The sequence below is a fragment of the Manis pentadactyla genome, chromosome 1 (genome assembly GCF_030020395.1).
Source record: "Manis pentadactyla isolate mManPen7 chromosome 1, mManPen7.hap1, whole genome shotgun sequence".
Taxonomy (NCBI): domain Eukaryota; kingdom Metazoa; phylum Chordata; class Mammalia; order Pholidota; family Manidae; genus Manis; species Manis pentadactyla.
Window position 1 is genome coordinate 109,616,724 of NC_080019.1, and position 19,267 is coordinate 109,635,990.

General features: G+C 39.0%; 1 protein-coding gene across 4 annotated transcripts in view; it reads left to right on the forward strand.

The window, feature by feature from the left end:
• The window catches only part of KCNMB2 (potassium calcium-activated channel subfamily M regulatory beta subunit 2), a 224,935-nt gene that overhangs the window by 179,620 nt on the left and 26,048 nt on the right, over positions 1 to 19,267 (forward strand). For all 4 annotated transcript variants that reach the window (XM_036926782.2, XM_036926780.2, XM_057500139.1 and 1 more), the window contains one exon: positions 14,260 to 14,382. In XM_036926782.2, coding sequence (XP_036782677.1) covers positions 14,327 to 14,382 — 56 coding nt within the window. In that variant the 5' untranslated portion in view covers positions 14,260 to 14,326. The remainder of the gene's footprint in view (positions 1 to 14,259; positions 14,383 to 19,267) is intronic.

Consider the following 19,267-nt stretch of genomic DNA (forward strand, 5'->3'; position numbering starts at 1 on the left):
ACCCTGGTGTTCAGGGGGTCAGGTGGCCTAAGACAGTGGCTCTGTGAGAAGGTGCACAGAGAGGAGCACTGACCCACTGTAGGACTCTGCGTGAGTCCTCCGCTCTCTTTCATATTCCAAGAAGGTGGGTGAGGTGGGGCGGGGGCCTGCAGGCCAGAACTAAGTCACTGACACTGGGGAAAGTACCTACTGAGAGGACCCAGCTCTGGACTGGAATGGAGACAGAGGTGAGAGGCCTGGAAAGAACTACTTCTAGAAGACCAGAACTTCCTTTTTCTCTATTCACACTAGGAACAACTTTACCACCGTTCTCTCCTCCATTGTCACTGAGGGTATATCCAAAACCCACAGACAGTGGGGACAATAGCTCAGAACTCTATCAAAAATTTATATGTCATTTAAATATCTAGGACAATTTTAGAGGTCAAATGTTATGTGCTCCTTCTAACATCTCAGTATTTTCCTTGTTTATTTGACTTTAATTTTGACAAGAAGCTCTTCTGCAAAGTGGCAAAAGATTTCAACTTCCAGAGGCTAACAGGTCTCCCAGAACCATTCTTATGCAAATGAGTTGTAGAACTACTTTCTGAACCAGGCTCACTTTTCTCCCTGCCCTATAGTATTTGTAGCCAATTCCAGAAATGAATTCAAAGTTCAGAGACATATAGCATCTTTAACTTTCTGAAGCAAGAACATAGCAAGTCACTCAAAAATAAGCAGGCTATTAAAAATGGTCAGCAGTTCACCAATGAATATTCATTGCCAAATTACCAAGTTTATTACTGTGCTTAAGCACTTGATTCCCTACAAGACTTCCCATATTCCTGATACTGGCTGAAAACAGATTTAATTCCTCAACATCTAGCATGGTATCTGATACCAAACATGTTTCTAACAAATATTACATGAATGAATAAATACATCAATAAATGTGAAGCCCACAGAAACTGCTTTAAAGATAAAGAAAAGGAGTGTACCTTTTTTAGAGTGTTGAGGAGGAAAGACCCCACACTATGTTCTAGATAAAATAGATCTTTAACTCTTATTTTACTGGAACCCAAGTTTTCTGTATTTTCACACTAAAAATATTAGATTCTTAAAATAGGAATTCTTTTTCTTACGAGATAATCACATACCATTTATACCAAATGGCCACCCTGTTAGAGTATCTAGGGAACACTGTGAAATGATGAATATGGCTCCTGTCAAACATGTTATTTCTTATGTAAATGCAAATTCACTTACACTGACAAAGCGATAAAGAAAATTAGAATCGTTCTGCTTAAATTTTGACACAGGAAGACATCAAGGTCAGCTAGGGGACTTTATACTTGGGGGCTCCCAAGAAGGAAAGCCAAACTACAGCATACTGTCTACACCTGGATCTTCCTTCTGAGCTCCTGCACACTTCCACTGCCTCCAGCCCTCTCCCCTGCTGTGTCACTTGGCATTTTCTTTATCCCTCCCAGCCATTCCCTGCCTCCCCGCAAGCTCCATCTACCTGACCCCTGCCCCAGAGCACCACTCATTTGATTACAACCCCCACTACAGTTAATGATGGTGGCATCCATGCATTCCCCAAAGAGAAACCCAAAATCCTTTTTAAATCTTTCCATCACCCATCTCCTTTCAATCTAGTAAGTCTCCACATCCTGACCTCACACCTTACAAACACTGCCTAGACCTCTTCATCCTCTGTCGTCCCTACTTCCTTGTGATCTTGCTTGGATTATTGCCATCACCACCTAATTTCCTGCATATCATTTTATCTGCTCTAATTTGTCCTCAACACTACCTTCAGAATTATATTTCAAATATGTAAGTATGATCATGAGTCCTGCTCCCTTGCTTAAAAATGTGTGGTGGGTTTCAAAATAAAAAGGGTTTTCTAATGCAAAATAGGACCCCATCATCTTCAGGATGAAGCCCAGAACCATGCAGAGGCCTTTGCAAGGCAGGTGTGGGGTTTCAGGATCTGCCTCCTGATTTGATTCCTGCATGTACCCTGGTCAACTATAGCAGCTAATAATATTAATGTGATCTCAGGATCCTTCTAAATAGAAAGAGGTGATAGTTTTGCCATCCTCAACACTAATTAGATGACACTAGAAGTACTATATGCAGAAAAATGGAACTGTATGGTGTTTAAGAGAGTAGACTGAATGTAGGCCACTGGGGTTCATACCCTGGTTCCCCTCCTTACCAGCTCTGTGACTTTGGGCAAGTTATTTAGTGTCCCCACACTTTAGTCTCCTCATCATAAGAGAGGAACAATAAGAGTATCTATCTTAAAGAGGTTTTCTGGCAATTAAATGAATTAAAATATATATAGCACTCTTAAACAATACATTTTAGTATTATTATACCCATGATGCTTTAAGAGAGACATTAACCAATGGGGCATGGCTTGAGGAGGAGGCTAGAATAAGAAAGAAATTGAGATCATGCTACACGAAGAACAGTTGGATCACATGCAGGTCTTGTGAAGTGTGGACAGGATGTTACAGCTGTACTGAAACATCTGGAGAGCACTCCAGAGTGTAGAACCAGGAGCAATAGGAGACCCTCCAGGAAGACACATTTCATTTCAAACTATAGAAACATTTTCTATCAAACAGAAATGCCCAACCACGGGAGGGAGCCTCTCCAGAGAAGTTGGATTCCCCACTAGAGTCGTTTAATCAATGGCTAGATAACTTCTCGTTTAGAGTGTAGAGGAATTGAATCCTCAGACACAGGAGAGAAGAATAACTTCTAAGGGTCTTACGATGAAGATGAAAAGGACTTAACATATCAGTCAACAGTAAGTAGGTGTCTATAGTGATTTATTATTTTTGGTAAATCCCACAAAGCAGAAATATTTATGTCACTAACAGCAGCTTAGGGTGACTTTTCATCTGCTTTCCCTCCATCGACCTGCTTACCCAGTGCTGTGTGAAAGCCATATCTAGGATACACCAAGCGTCTGAAACAACCTCCCTGGCTCCGTGATTCATGGTGGATGATTCTAGCCAAATGTGCCCAAGTGGCAGCTGCCCTTGCCTACTGCAGCTGCATTTTCTTTTGTTTCTTACAGAAATTCCTTGAAAGAAACAATGAACGTTTTCCTCCCCTGTAATTTGCTTGCATTATTTATTTTCATTCATTAACATGTTTTTAAAGCAATATGGCAAAAGTGAGTTTGAGAAGAACTCTATTTTTCCTTTATGTATCAGTTTTTAAAAAGACCCATAAAGAAATGGGTCATCTACTGACCTTGATGCCACTTGAAGTTTTGAGATAAATCCACTAAGAAGAACAACTCAGTTGAGTTCCTTCTGTATACCAATAATAATTCCATTTTAAAATTAAAGAAATAGACTAAGGTATGCTCAATTGCCAACTTCCAGCCACTTGGTCAATGAGGGGAAAGCAGAGGCTCACACACAGTGACCAATAAAGATGGAGTGTACTTTCCTCCAAGTGTGGCTCGGTAATGCCTCGACTTCCTCCTTCCTTACTCCAGGCTCATTCCTTGCATCACTGAGCCAGGCATGCCTCAAATCTTGAGAGTAGGGGTAGCCAGTGTATCCTTCTCTGTGGTCCTGACCATGCTTGGGAACACACTGAGGCCAGTCTTTTAATCAGAATATAATCCTTGATGTAGAGTTTGTACGTTCACTTCACTTTGACCTGATTTGTCCACTGGTTCTGGACTAGCCAGTGGGAGGGTGACCCACCCTGAATGCCTATTATATCCTTCTACCTCACCTCTACATCAAAAATGATGTGAGAATGGAATGAGGGATTAGACGGGCCTCATTGTGTGAAGACAGGTGGGTTTAGGTTCAAAGAGGGCTGAGATTCGGGGATGACTGTGACATAAAATACTTGGTAATAACAGTAAAATAATGGTATTATGATTTGAAGTTACTATCTTGACACAACCATATTAAAATGTCCTGCTGTAAGGCAAGCCAATCTGTATTCAATTAATCCAGGAGAGGCTACATGATAGGCAGAAATCTGCCATTTAAAAAGCTGCATGACCTTGGTTAAATTATCCATCCTTTCTAAGCCTTAGCTTCTTCATCCATAAACTGGGATAGCCACCTACCTGACAGGGTTGTCAGTGTGATGCATATAAAACACAGGAGCCATCACACGGCAAGTGCTCAATAAATGAGAATAATATTTATATTTGATATTTTATTATTGTTGCAAAAATTGATACAGTGACTGGAGACATATTCTAAAACAATCCAAAATACTAGCCACTACCCACATGTGCCCACTGAGCAAAGGTAGTTAGTCTGCATTGCTATATATTATAAGCATAAAACATACACTGAATTTCAAAGCCTTGATTTTTAAAAAAGAATGTAAATTATGCCATAATAATTTTAATTTCTATTACTTGTTGAAATAACATTTTGTTATATTAGACTAAATAACATATTATTATAATTAATCTCTCCTGTTTCTTTTATTTCTTACTGATTGATTACTAGAACATTTTAAATTACCTATGTGGTTTTCAAGAGATAGTAAGAAATTATATACAAGAATTTAGAGACTAAGTGCATGAGATGTGAGGAACAGGGAGATCACTTCTTTCATTCATTCCTATATATTCAACATCTTCTAATACAAAGCAACTCTTCATAAATGCCTCTTAGTAAACTAATACCCATTTTTTCAAGCAAACAACCATATGCGCTGGGGAGGGACTTAACATTGATTAATTAACGCTCATGTTCCAGAATCTTGACATGTCTTCTCACTTAATACTAAAACAATTTTTGGAGGTAGATATTACAGCCTTTGTTTTATAGATAAAGAAATTGAGATTCTGAGAAGTTAACTCATCCCATGTCACAGAGAAAGGAAAGAAAAAAATAGAGTTGAAAGCAATCCCATCTGCCTCCTTGATCCCTGTTGTCTCTGGCCAAATAGGTGGCCATTCAGGGGTAGATGTGTAGGTGAAAAAATAAATAGGATCCCAAATTCTGTCAGTTGCTCATCTTCTCAGGTAATTTCTCCTAGTCTCTTTGGTTCTTAGTTCCTAATGTAGGACCCAAGATCCTATATGCTACAAAATATAAGAGATGCGAGCTCTTTAAGCAAACTATTCCAAGGTATTTACATTACTTACAGTGATTTATCAAGAACTGAATCATCACATCAGGCATTTTCCAGACAATTGTGAAAACATATGTTTAAAAAAGGACTAAATATCTCACAATATTTCTTAAGAGTCTTCCACCATAAAATCCATGCAGTTTCAATAGATTTTCCGTCAACCTGTAGCCATCAAGAATCCTGTTGCTGGTTTGTTTGTTTTTTAATCTTCAAGTACAGCCCCTTCCACTAGGTCAAAGCAGGATTTAGAATTTAAAATATCTTTTCTTCTGCCTTGCTTAGTGCCTTTTGCATTGTGAAACCCTACTTTTATAATTAGATCCATGCCTTTTATGTGTAGCTTAAAAAACTATCCAAGAAAACAAACAAACAAAAAAAAAAACCCACCAAATCTCAATATTAGCACATGGCCTAGAATACCTGTGATAGCTTCTCCAGCTTTAAAATGCTGTCATTCAATGATTTCTCTGAATTCTGTCTCAAATCCCTTCAATTAGATAATGGTCTTAATTTGGCATACTAGCTATTGTAGGATATATAAAGAAATATTTTTATTTTATATAAGTAAATAACTATATATAAATAAAAAGTTACCAATAATGTCAGACCATTATTTTCATTAATCTTCACAACAAATTTTGAAGATTGCATTAATATTCCCACTTTATAGATCAGGAGATTGAGACTCCAAGAAGCTAATTAACTTGCACCCAATGTAATTCTGGTAGCAAAAGGGCAGAAATGGAACTTGAACTCAGTTTTCTCTGCTTCCAGGTCCCAAGGTTTCTTAACACTATTCCACTTGGCAATAAAAGACATGGATAAGTCAAAGGAATATTTATCCCACTGGCAAAAAGAGAGGGCTGAGCTACTCAGTTTGAGACTGAGAACACCGAGTTCAGAATGCTGGTTTCCTCACGAGGTAGAATTGTACACATATCATTAGTAGTTAGTTCAGGGCACCTACTGAGAGAGGCTGAGGACAAATTTAATTAGAGCTCACTCAGTGACCAGCACCGTTGGACAGAACAGGACCTACAAACCATATTTTCTTGGCCCCCAAATATTTCACCAGTCTGCCATAGCACCTAAAATTTCTACTATCACAGTTCCACTTTGGGAAAGAGAGGTGGTTTGACAACCGGGTTAGAGGTGGGGCTGTGTGGGGAGGAAACCTAGGGAGGGGAGAAATTAGGCAGAAGAGCCTGTTGGGACCCTGACAACAGAACAAAGTTTGTCCCCAGAAGGCCAGCTCTGTAACAATGCCTGTCCCTAGAAACTCTTTTCAAGGATCATCAGGGGCTTTCATTTTGCCTTCCCATTTGGTGCTTATTCTCTCCTCCCTCTACTTTACTAGGTTTCCCTTGAACATTACTGAACACTTCATTTAAGAAATCAACAGAATGTACAATAGAAAGAAATTATATCTAAACAAAGACAAATAAGAAATTAAATAACTCATAGGAATAGACCTTGATTGCAATTTTCTAAAGCATAACAAAATAAAATTTTTCAGAAGAAAAGAACCGTAGATTCATCTCTTTTAATTCCCTCATGTTATATATGAGGACTAGGAGGCCAGGAGACAAAGAACCCCAATTACAGACTAATCAATGGCAGGGCTAGTGCTGCTTCCAGGGACCACCCTTGCCTCTACCATTCTCTCAGTGAAAATTTAGAGATCACATTCGTGAATGTGCTCTGAGTATATTTAACTGTGTGAACCTTTATCCAGATTCTATTATCTTCCAACTCTAGTATATATTTAACCCATTTCCAAGAGGTAATAATAATAATAGCATACATGTAAATCCCTCCCATGTTGTACATCTCATATATTAATTCACATACATTATATATAATGCCATATATATTCATATATTAACATAGATATATGTATTAACTTGCATATAGTCATGTTATATATATACTGTGTACTGATATATATGATGTTATCACATTTATCACAAAGCACACCATATATATTAACTGAATCTTCACAAAGACTCTCTGAGGAACATGCTACTATAATCCTCATTTTACAGGACAAAAACAGAGGTAGAAAAGCGTTAGACATTTGCCCAGGGGCACACACACTAAGGGGCAAAGGTCGAGCTGGGCCACCTGCTCAGGTACTCACCACTGTGCCTTACTTTCTTGCTTTTTTTCTCACTCATATTTTTCTACCAACCCTCATTTTCCCTAACTTTGATGTGCTGGATAACGTGGTGCTCAATGAAGAAATTAACTGAATGTTGCCACCATCACTGAGAACTTATTAGGCATTTGATATGGATTTTGTTTCTAGGTTTGCCTAGCAAAACATGTGCAGGTGGAGAAAGCATGGGTTTTGGGGTTGGGCAGGCTTGGACTGAGATTCTGGCTTTCCTGCTTAGTAGCTATGTAACCTCAGACAATTGGCTTATTTTTCTGAATATCAGATTACTTTTCTGGCAAACACAGAGCTATGCTAAGGAATCACTGTCAGAACTAAATGAAGCAATGCATATAAATGCATTACTTATATAGATCTGGAGAAGTACCTCATACCTTTATGTTTATTATTGTCATTTCTAGTTCTTCTCCCTAAAAAGCTTTTATTATAGTTTACCTTCCTTAATTTTCAACTGAAATTGAAGAAGTAGACCACATTCACTGAGAAGAGATGGATGGTTTCAGCATAAATCTATCACTTGTACCAATCTAGAAGGCATATGCAAGTTATGAGCAGGTTTTCTCACATCATCTGTATGCATGATGCCAACAGAGTGAATGTTTAACAATTAAATGGGTTTTAAGCATGTAGCATAGAAGGAATAAAACTGAACATCAATTGTGGTCATCCACTTGAAAAGCTCATAAAGAAATGAATTATGGAATAGTGGACTAATAAAGACTGTGTAGAAATGTGTTTTCTATTTCCTCATAGAACTTTATAAAAGGAAAGAGCTTGACATATTGGTATGGCCAATTTGGAAAAAAGAAAGTTTTTCTACCATTTCCTCCAAGTGGAAAGCACTAATGTTTATTGGATGCCTACTCAATGATATACATTATTTCAAATCATCTGCATGATGATTCTTTATATCTGCTACTACTCTAATTTTCTTGATGAGAAAAATGAGGCTCAGGGACATTTAGAGCTGGGATTTCAACCTGAAACCAATTTCAAAGCTCTTTCAACTAAGCCCTGATATAGTCATTTCTGAATGTTGTTACAACTGTAGATATGATACAAAACTTATTTCATTATTGCATAACAATCTTATGTTTAAAACCCCCACCCACACTTGTCTGACTTGCCCATTTCCTTCTCTATACCATAAGCTCCATCAGAGAAGGGTCATGTCTATTGTGTGCACCAATATATGCCCAACAGCCAGCTGGGTGCCTGCCACATAGTAACACCTTCAGTAGATACTTTTTGAATGAAGAGATGAATGCTGAGTCAACTAGAAGAAGAGAGTTTAGCTCTTCAGTCATCCTTTCACAGGTGGGAGCACTGAGGAAAAAGAAATGTTTTGACTTCAATCATACAATTGCTCAATGAGAGTGAGCAATTGCTCTGAATTGCTAAGCTCAATGAGCCAAGTCACAGGCAGATGAAAAGGTACTTTATTTAACTTGAGCTGTGTCTTCCCGAAGCAGAAGTCAAACCCATCATGATTTCAGGAACAGTTGGTCCACACACGTAACAGAGGTCACAAGTGACTCCGACACCTATCTCCCACTGAAAGACACAGTACCTGGCTGAGCCAGCCATTGAAAAGCAGTCTGTGATAAAAGTTCAGAGATTCCACTCTTCTCTTATTTGGTTCTTCTCAAAGAGGCCTGAGTGTTCAGTGACACCCCTCTTCCTCACTTCTACAACTGGGAGGCAAACAGAACTATTACTCATTCTCCTAAGCATCAGATTGGGGAAGAAAGGTCTTTTCCATTCCCATTAGGAGGCATTGTCAAGACACTTCACCACACTTGTTAGTCCCCCCAAATGATACCAACATTTAAGGGATGGATGGAGAAATAGGAATCCAAAAGGGAAGTGGAATGAGCAGCTAGGGAGGGAGAAAGAGAACCAAAGGAGTCCTGAAATCAAGGTTTTAAGTCATTTTTAGAGGAAGGAAATGACCAATGATAGCAAGTTCAGCAAGCTGAGAGGTTAAGTGAGATACAGAGAGACAAGTTAACTATTGGATATATCTACTAGGAAGGCGCAGCAACCTCAGAAAGCACAGTTCCACCATAGCGCAGATGTCACTGTGTCAGTCTAACTCCTCACGGACTGTGTGCGTCTTAGAAGCAGAATCGAGTGGCTTAGAATTAAGTAGAAAAGGTGAAGTCATTCATGTTAGAAGAAAACATCCCAAAGATATATACAGTTGCGCTTAATAAGAAGTACCAGTGTTTTCTAAATTAAATCACTAGGTCTAAAATTATCACCATTCACTTGGCTTCTCCCTCCAAAGGCCCTGAAGCCAAAACAGTTCAGTTCCTATGGAGAAGATATCATTTGCCTTCTGCAAAACAAATTCTCACCCATTAGAAGCATTCCTAATTTCTGTGCTTAGAGTGACCCTTCAAGTTGCCGCTGTGAAGTCATTAGTGTTACAGTTTTAGGCAAGGTTAGGCATGTCATTATATGTTAAATAGTTCTGCGGCTCCTGCTTGCTGTTTAACAAAGCAGAGTACAGGAATACAATCCCAGAGGCGCAGCTCAAGGCCCTGACACTAGAAAACTGCATCTGCTTCGCTCTGTCCCTGCCTCAAATCCCACTCACGCCTGCCACTGTCACCTCAAGGCCTCGGCCCAATGGGAGGCAAGCAGTGACCCCACAGATCTGTCACTCTCCAGCTAAACCTTCAAGAGGCAGAGGCAGTCTCCATAAGAATTCAGCCTCCCTGAAATCAGAACCTGTGTATCGGAAACAGCGCTTCTCGCCTTGCTGCACCGTAAAACCACCCCTGCCAGAGTTCTCACTGGTCTGGCTCAAGATCAGTATTCTTAAAAGTTTCTTTAGAAGTTTCTCCAGATGATTCTAATGCATGGCCAGGGTTCAGGAGCACCGTCTCTATGCTCCTCTGGCTCAGGATGGGTATAAGCACTTAATGTGAGTGAGGAAGTACTTCAGATTTATTATCTCAGTATCTCCGAAAACTCTTTTTCCTCTATGGAGGGCCACTAACCCACAGGGGGAAATAGATCAATAGTCTCACTGTAGAAGTGTAAAGCAACTTAATTAGATTTTTTTAATAAAAAGATAAAATCCAATCCATTTGCTTTTAAAATTAATAACAGTGGAAAAAAGAAATTAACTAATGTTTAGTATGTGCCTTCTATGTGCCTTCATCTACTTTAGGTACTTTTGTATATATTATCTCATTAATCTTCCAAGCAGCCCAGAAAGGCAAGTGTTGCTATTCCCATTTTTACGGTTGAGGAAACTGAGATGTAGAGATATTAAACTAACTTGTCCAAAGTTACACCATTAGTGGGGGCTGATGCCAGGAGGCAAACTAACAAATAGCTCCATGTGGCCGGCCTGCTCATGTTTTCCTTAAGCCATCTGCCCTTGCTACAGAAAACCTTACTGAATGGTAATTCAGCAAGCTACAGAAACAGCCTGTCCAAGTCAATGAAAGAGACAGAGGGAGCCCGGCAGTGAGGAGAAGGAAGAGGGGGAAGTGGAGTGAGAAGGAGCAACATCCCCAGCTAAGGGCAGGATCAGGAAGGAGGCCTCAGCTGCATCCAGCAGCAGCGAGTCACAACGCAGGAGGCCGTTTTCCAATAGAAACTTGGGGACCAAGTCAGCAAACATCCCGTGTGGCACTGTGTGTCCTGCATTGTGCCATAAACGTTTGTAAGACTTAGCCCTGCCCTGCCCTGCCCACAGTCTATCAGGGGAGGCACATAAACAGGAGAGACTGTGCCCTGCTCTAACAAACGTAAGTACTAAGAATCAGGGGCAGAGCTGAGGAAGCTGCTCATGTGAGCCAGAGAAGTCTTCACAGAAAAGGTGATGTCTGAGATGGTCTTGGAATGAAGGAGCTCACTCACCAGGCAGGGAAAGAAGGCACAGAGAAAGCAGGAACTGAGGAGGTAGAAACCCAGAAGTATGTGCTCGCAAACTGGAAAGGGGCCCTGTACAAATTCCTGAGACAAAGAGATGGTTACATCCTCACTGACTCCCTGCTTTCATTCCAGGCAGAGATTGCATCTTTTAGGGCTTCTGGCTTTCAGATCATACTCATCTGCAGTCATAGACTCCTGGCTTTGCCAGGTTCCTCCCAATACCTAGGTCACTGAATGATGGAATTACATTCAGTCTCCTCCCCTGCCCACAGCCCTGTGCAGCCCCAAGCACAGACCTCTTCTCCATGGATCACAAACACAAAATTGTACAAAGTGCCTTTTTTCTGTCTCTGTATCACTTTCCTAATCACAATTCAAATGAGATGTTCTTTGTCTTATAAAGCGAGCAGGGTTGAGGTAATTGAGGAGTTCAGGAAGGCTGCTCTGGGCTGAGAGCACCTCAAAGCCAGCTTCCTTTTACATATTCTGGGGGTTTCTTTGAAGCCTGGAAAGTTGTTCAGCCTCTGCAGAACATTTATACTGTTGTCTTTCAAGCAGACTTCTCCCTTTCATTTTAACTAATAATGAACTTAGCAGGTTATAAATAACAGTTTGTCTTTCTGAAAGAAAACTGGAGTGGAGAAACTCCAAATCCACTTATGGGACTAACCTGAGGACTCATGAAGTCCTTCCCAACAAGCTTTAGACAGTTAATTAGAATAAATACATCCTTCATCTCCTCCCTCCCCTACCATCTTAAAACAACAGAGCAAGGATGTAATGCTAGAACAATGTCACACAGACTGAAAAGCATCCTGTGTATTGAAATCACTGCAGCCCTTCCACTCTGAATGATTTCAAAGCATTTATAATATGTACGGTGTGTCTATTAAATGCTGGCTAGTAACCAGTAACAGGAGAGGAGCTCAGTAATTTATTGCTTTACCTTAATTCAAAGTGTGTCACTTCTCTTCCTTTGTCTATTCCACATCACCAACCCTTTAGGAGTGACAAAAGTGATCAGAAGATTCCGCCAGGCTCAATGGTGAACTAATTTCTTGAAAGTTTAAACCGATCCTTATACTTAGGAAGTAGTTCATTCAACTTAGATTAAACTCATTCTTATATCCCAAAGACTGACAGTTTTAATAATGGATTTAATCTCCATTCTATTTGATAGGTTTTAAAGGGATTCTAAAAGGAACATAAGTTTAAATATCCCAGATCCAAGTCACTTAAAGAGCTAGCAGATTCAACTTCAGAATTTTTCTAAAACTGTCTATGTTATCTGTCCAGGTGTACCCTTTCATTCCAACCATTTATTCTAGGAAAACAGGGTGGAAGTTTGACTTCTTGCCTTTGTGCTGGTTATCAAACTCCTACTACTTCCCACGGTCTCTGTTCCTTCTGTCTCTGATGCTGATCCTTGGGGCCATAGAAGGAGATCTATTCCCAGACCTATAACAGAAAGTCAGACACAGTGACTTAAAATATGCTTAGATTCATTCTTCAGTTTACTGAATCACAAAATTTTGGCTCTGAGAGGAATTTTACATGTTACCTGTTTCAAACATTCTTTGTTACAGATTAAAATCAACTAAGTGGAGTGGGAAACCCTAGAAAGTTAAATGACTTTCTCAAGGCCACACAGCTAGTTAGTGACAAAATTGGGCCTCTAACCAGTCACTGACTGAGTACATGCTCTGAGCCCTTGCTGCTCAGTGTTTTCTGCAGATCTTCAATTGAGCATCACCTGAGAGCTTGTTAGAAATGCAGAATCTTGGACCCCATCCTGACCCACTGAATCAGAATCTGCACTGTTACAAGATCCCCAGGTAATTTATATGCACATCACAGTTTGAGATTCACTGGGCTAGGCCATAATGTGCTCCAGAAATCACAAGAATTGGAGGCAAGAAGACACTGTTTTGAAGCGTGACTCCACCTTTTCTAAATCTGAGCCAGTATCTCGATATCCTGGAAGCATCATTTGTAATCTTCAAATAATAGCACTATCCACCTTGCGGAGTGTCATAATTTAACATAGACATATGTATATACATCTCATGATATATGCATAAATTATATATACAAAGTGCCTGGCATGTAGTAGCCAATAGAATATATAGTAGCAAATATTATTTCCAGTCTCATGCTTACCAGTAATATTGTCCTTAACCAAAAGGAAAGTCATAAGTGACAGTGAATCCATAAAGGAGTCGCCTTACTTCCTTCCTTAATTCTATTTGCTAAATATCATTTTTTAACATTTATTTGTGCTTAATATTTCTAAGATATTTCATGTTTCTAACTCCCTAAAATGTGATTATGTAGAAAATAAATAGTAATAGCTAGCAATTTTTGTACTATGATTAGAGATGAAAAACCTTATCCCTAAGCCATGTCGTAAACAAAAGAATACAACATTCCTTTACCATCTTGCCTCTGAATCCTACACACCTGGCCTCTAGGAGCCAGAGAGCATCTGCTTCAGCGGCTGCTTGATTTTTCCCAGATTGAGATGCAGCCACCATGGGATGAACCCATAGCTTGATCACCAGTAGAGTATATTGAAAAGATGATGTTTGGTCACCAGTTTGTCACATCTGTCAGCATCCAGGAAAACGGTTTGAAGAGGAAAGGAGAAATAGAATTTAGTACCCAGATATGAACCAAAGTTTTGGAAAAATATAGTGTACTAGAGAATATGAAACCACACCAAAATGATACTTTTGGATTAGACATATTGGAGGAACATGATGCTAACATCTATTAGAAAGCCATGTTTCCCTAAGGCAGAGGCTCTCAATCCTAGCAGTGTACTAGAAACAACTAGGAGGCTTTTTAAAAACTGAATGCACATTTCTGAGGAAGGGACCATGCTTCCACGTTTTTTAAAAGATTCCCAGTTGATTTTAAAGTGCAGCTGGGGTTGAGAACTGCTGCCCTACAGCAACAGAAACTTGGTCTTACTTAAAAGAGTCAGCGCACTGAGAGCTACTAGCTCTTGATACAGAGTTCCCAAAAATTTAAACAATGGATTTAACTTGAGTGTGCACCTCTTCCAGGTCTTTTCGCCATTCCTCCAGGACTTCCACTGTAAGGAAAGGAGCCCCTGGACCAACATCCTCTAAGATGTTTATATGGACCAGTGGCCGGACCTCTTCATCTTACAGACACGATGAGAAAAGGTAAATCACTGGGGCTCTAGGTGCTTTTCAGAATCATTTAACCTACTACCCAGTCAGGATGCCAACAGGAAAGCACTAGGCAACTCAGTTTTATGCTTTGCAAGTGTCAGTATAGGTGGGCTCTATATTTGTGACACTTTGGCCTTCCTCCTCCTTGTACCATCCATGCTCACTCCAACCATGCAGCTTTGCAAAGGCTGTTCCCTGTCAGAAATGCCCTTCACTCATGCACATACACAACCACTCACCACTGAGCTAACTCCAGCTCTGCCTTCAGATATTCATTTAATCAGAACCTCCCACTATCCTCTTGACCAGCACAGACTTTGTGTTTTACTACATTTAATTTCTAGCAGCTACCACTGTACCTGGAACATAGTAAATACTCAATAAATACTGAATTAAAATAATGAAAATAGCATTTCAAGGTATTGAACATATGGCAGGCAAGGAAGCAGAAGCTATGAGAGAAAGAAAAGAGGAGGGCAAGTCCATGGGCCTTCAAAGTCTTTGGAAGAATAGCCTGGGGTAGGGGAGAAAGGGGTAAAGAAGGAAAAAGATTAAAGGGCAAAGGCAGTGTTAATAAAAGACAAAATGACAATTACACAGTTCAGTTCAACCCTCCCACTTGGGTTTAGGGAGAAAATGCATTCATAAAATGCTCTGGCCGTTTTTACATATGTGGTTTCTCTCCATTTGTTTTCTTCTGTGTCTCTGTCTTTCTCATTGATCTTGTACCATTATTTGGGTTTGATAAAGCTAAATTTTAAATATGACTGCTCATACCAGCTTATTGAAATTTAAGCAAGGCTCACCTGCCTGCAGAATCTGATAGAAATCAGGATTAATAAATGGAGCTGGACACAAGAAGAAGGACCTGAAGGAGGTTTACTTAAATGTAGTTTAGAGAGCTGGTACCTTTATTTATCCTTTTAAAATCTGTATTTCCCTATAATAAAATCCTTTGAAAAATTCTGAAAGTAAAATTGTCTTCACAATAACTATATACTACAACAAAAATGTGGAAACCAATTTCATACTCACAATAGAAACTCTGTTAAATAAATCCTGGAATGTAATATATCACTTAACACTTATAATGCTTTGACATAATATTAACTGAAAAATCAAGTGAAAAACTGCACACAAACTCTGACTGAAACCACAAAAAATATATCTACACAGGAAAAGGCCTGGAAGGAAAAGTATCCTTTTCACTTTTCCACTTTACAAATGCTTTGTAATATGTTACATTATCTTAATTATGGAAAAGTAATGAAACGACATTTAAGTAAAATTATAGCCCATAAGGCAAGTAGTGTTTGAATGAAGCCCCAGCGCTCATCAGGACACAAGCAGATGGACTGGAAATTTACTCTCTTTGTGCATCTCCAGGCTTTCACATGCTTTTTCTCAATGCTTAATCAAGTTACTTTTCATTTGCTTCCAAGCCAACTGAGCTAATCTTCAACCAGATTTGTGCTAAAAAACTAAAATTTCATACGTCATTTCAAAATTCCATACATTGTATGGAATCTCATTTCCTTAAAAAACAAAGCCCACTGCCAGTGATGGCAGAATGACCAAGACTTTGTTGCCCTGCAGCCATGTGGTGGCTGTCAATGGCCAGCGCTCCTGAGATTTTGAAGGTTTCATCAGAACAAATATTTTTCACCTTCTGTTTATTCTCCTTGAATAATTTAATTAAATACATATATATATATATATTACAAATAAAGGGATTAACATTTCAGAAGCAATTACTGCATACTGTACTTTTTACATAAACTGTTCTTTTAATTTATAAAACAAGAATTTTACAGATGAGGAAGCTGAGGCTCAGAGATTTTCAAATAACTTCCAAGAGTCCAACACCTCCCCAGAGACAGAATCAGAATTTGAACCCAAGGCCATACTCTCTCCCCTGCAACCTACAGCTAACATAGGCTCTTGTCAGAGATGAGGTATTTAGAGCAGCAGTTGACAGCCAAGCCCACAAGAGAAAAATTGTGTTACAAAAGAGCTGAAAACTGCCTATTAGAGGATATAATATACATGTGAATATGATATATTGGCAATATTTCTATAGTTAAAGGGAGCCAATAATTAGCTTCATATTCTACACCAGTAAGATTCTATGAAACTCATAAATTAGCACTTCCTTTTTTTTGTTTTCAAAGTATGATTTAAGTAACTATGAGATTGAAAATAATTAAAATATTGATTATAAGTAAATCATGTTCAGCAAGCTTTATTTATGGGATGAGGATGCCAAGGCTTGTGAAATCAGTCTGCATGGCTGTGGCCTACAAAGTCAAAGCAAATGGCAAACAGTCAATGAGTCCAGCAATAGAATCTGCTACTAAGCCAGCACCTTTAGTTTGATGTCAGTTCATCTGTCTGTACCTCCTCCATGACCACAGCTTCATCTTCCCTGCCTACCTCCCAGACTCTTGTAGGAGAAGACCCAGATTTCAAAACTGACTTTGAATGGCATCTATTGCTCTGCTTAAGAGGCTCTTGGTGACAGTAATCATGTGGATAATGAAAGTGAGGATACCTGATAATGAACCTAGATAATTAGAGTCCTCAAGTTAATTATTTGGAAATAAATTAACTAGGTTGTCTGGCAGCACTACCCAGAGTGCTAGTGATTGCTCTACCCTCAGTTTCCTGTCATTCTGCAATCCTGGCCTCTGTGTGCCCGGCTTCTCCAGCTGCGCTCCTGCTGCCGTCCCAGGGCCAGGCCGCCGAAGCTCCTCACGGCACCCTGTCTCTTCCCAAGACCAGAGCCAAACCTGTCAGAGCACTGGCTTCCCCGGGAGTCCTCAAGTGGTGGTGCATCAGGAGTTACCTTACAGACAGGCAGAGCAACTAAGTGTAAGGAAAACACCAAAAATTCTGAAACCAGATGTTTTATAGCTCAAGGGAACTTGAAATCCATTTTACCTTTTTTTTTTTAATTCTTTGAATTCAAAACCAGTCCTTTTTCTGATCATCTGCAATATGCAAAACACTGATTTCTATTCTTACCGTCCATTTCACACACACCCGGCAATATGAAGGGATACTTTTTCTTCTCTGAACAAACTTCTTTGTTAGGTGAAGTTACTTTAATCCCTAAATCACAGGTGGCAAAACAACTAATAACAGCAACAACTCATTTAGAATTTAAAGAAGAGAGAGATTATTGTCTAAGGACATTGATCAAATAGCCTTCGGATTGTTTTTATTAAATATTGAACTGATATCAAGAAATACTGATCGTGTGTTCACATACAAAGAATGATGATACAATAAGCACCCAAGTACCCTTCATTAAGCTTAAAAAATAAAAAATAAGAATTGTTGAAGCCCTTGAGGACGCTTCCTTAACATCCTCCTCCTCTCTACCCCAGCCCCAACCCAGAGATAATCACCAGCCTGAGTTTGTATTTATCATTCCCTTGCTTTTCTTCATTAATTTATCCAGTTTGAATCTTCGAACGATATATGGTTTAATTTTGAATGTTTGGAGATTTATACAAATGTAATCACGCCATATGAGTTGTTCTGCAACTAGCTTTTTTCACCAAACATTATGTTCCTATGATTTATCAGTGCTGATGTGAGTAGCTATAGCTCATTTTCTCGGCTGTGTGATATGCCATTGTATGAATATACTACCATTTATTCTCAGTCTACTTCTCATAGACATTTGCATTATTTCTAGTTCTTTTATACCAATAGTGCTGCTATAATACTCCTTGTGGATGTCTCCTTATACACATGTATAAACATTTCTTAGGATATACATTTAACTTGGAAATAGCTGCTTCGAAAGTATGCCCGGCTTCCACTTTACTGGGTAACACCCTTGCTTTCCAAAGCAGCTGTAGATGTAACACCTTTGTTCTACAGCCTTGCCTAGTGCTTTCAGATTTTTAATTTTCATCAATCCAGAAGGTCTTGTGCTGTTAATTCCTATTCCTTGGATTAGTAATAAGAGTAAACCTATTTCCTTAGTCCTGTTCTGTGAAGTGCCTGTTCAAATATGTGGTCCATTTTTCTACTAGATTATTCATATTTTTCTTATTGATTGGTAGAAAGCCTTTATAAAGTCTATATTAACCCTCTGTTTATTGTGTGCAAATAACTTCTCCCACTTCATTACTTGTGTTTTCACTTTCTTCAAGATGTCTTTTCATGAACACATATTCTAAATTTTAAGGTGTTCTAAATTAGCGAGTTTTTGAACATTTTGAAATCCTTTCCTACTCCAAGTTCAGTAAGATGTGCTCCCATACAGTTTCCTTAATATTGTGCAGGTTTGCCTTTCACAATTAAGTCTTTAATCATCTCAAGTTGACTTTTGTGTGCATTGTAAAATAGGAATCCAATTTTTTTTATATGGATAATCAGTTGCCCCAGCACCTTTTACTGGATAATTTATCCTTTCCCCAATGATCCGAAAGCATGCATGTATCATCTAGTAGATTTCCTTATATGCATGGAAGTGTTTTGGGATCTCTGTTATGCTTCACTGGTCAACTTTGTCTACCTCAGAAAAATACCACACTTGAGCTTATCAACTTTAGCATTACAATATATCTTGATATCTGACAGGACAAGTCACCCACCTTTTCCTTTTGTGATCAAGAAAATATTGGCTATACTTAAATGTTTGCATTTCCCTATAATTTTTAAAGCAGCTGGTCAAGTCACACCTGCCGCACTTCACAAAAAAGTTCTTGAGATTTTTTTTACTGGAATTTTATTAAGTCTATTCATTAATTTATGGTAAATTTGCAACTTTATGTCACCAAGCCTTTCTCTGAATGAATATAATTAATCTCTACATTGATTTGTCTTCCCCAATGTCTCCCAATAACATTTTATAATTTTT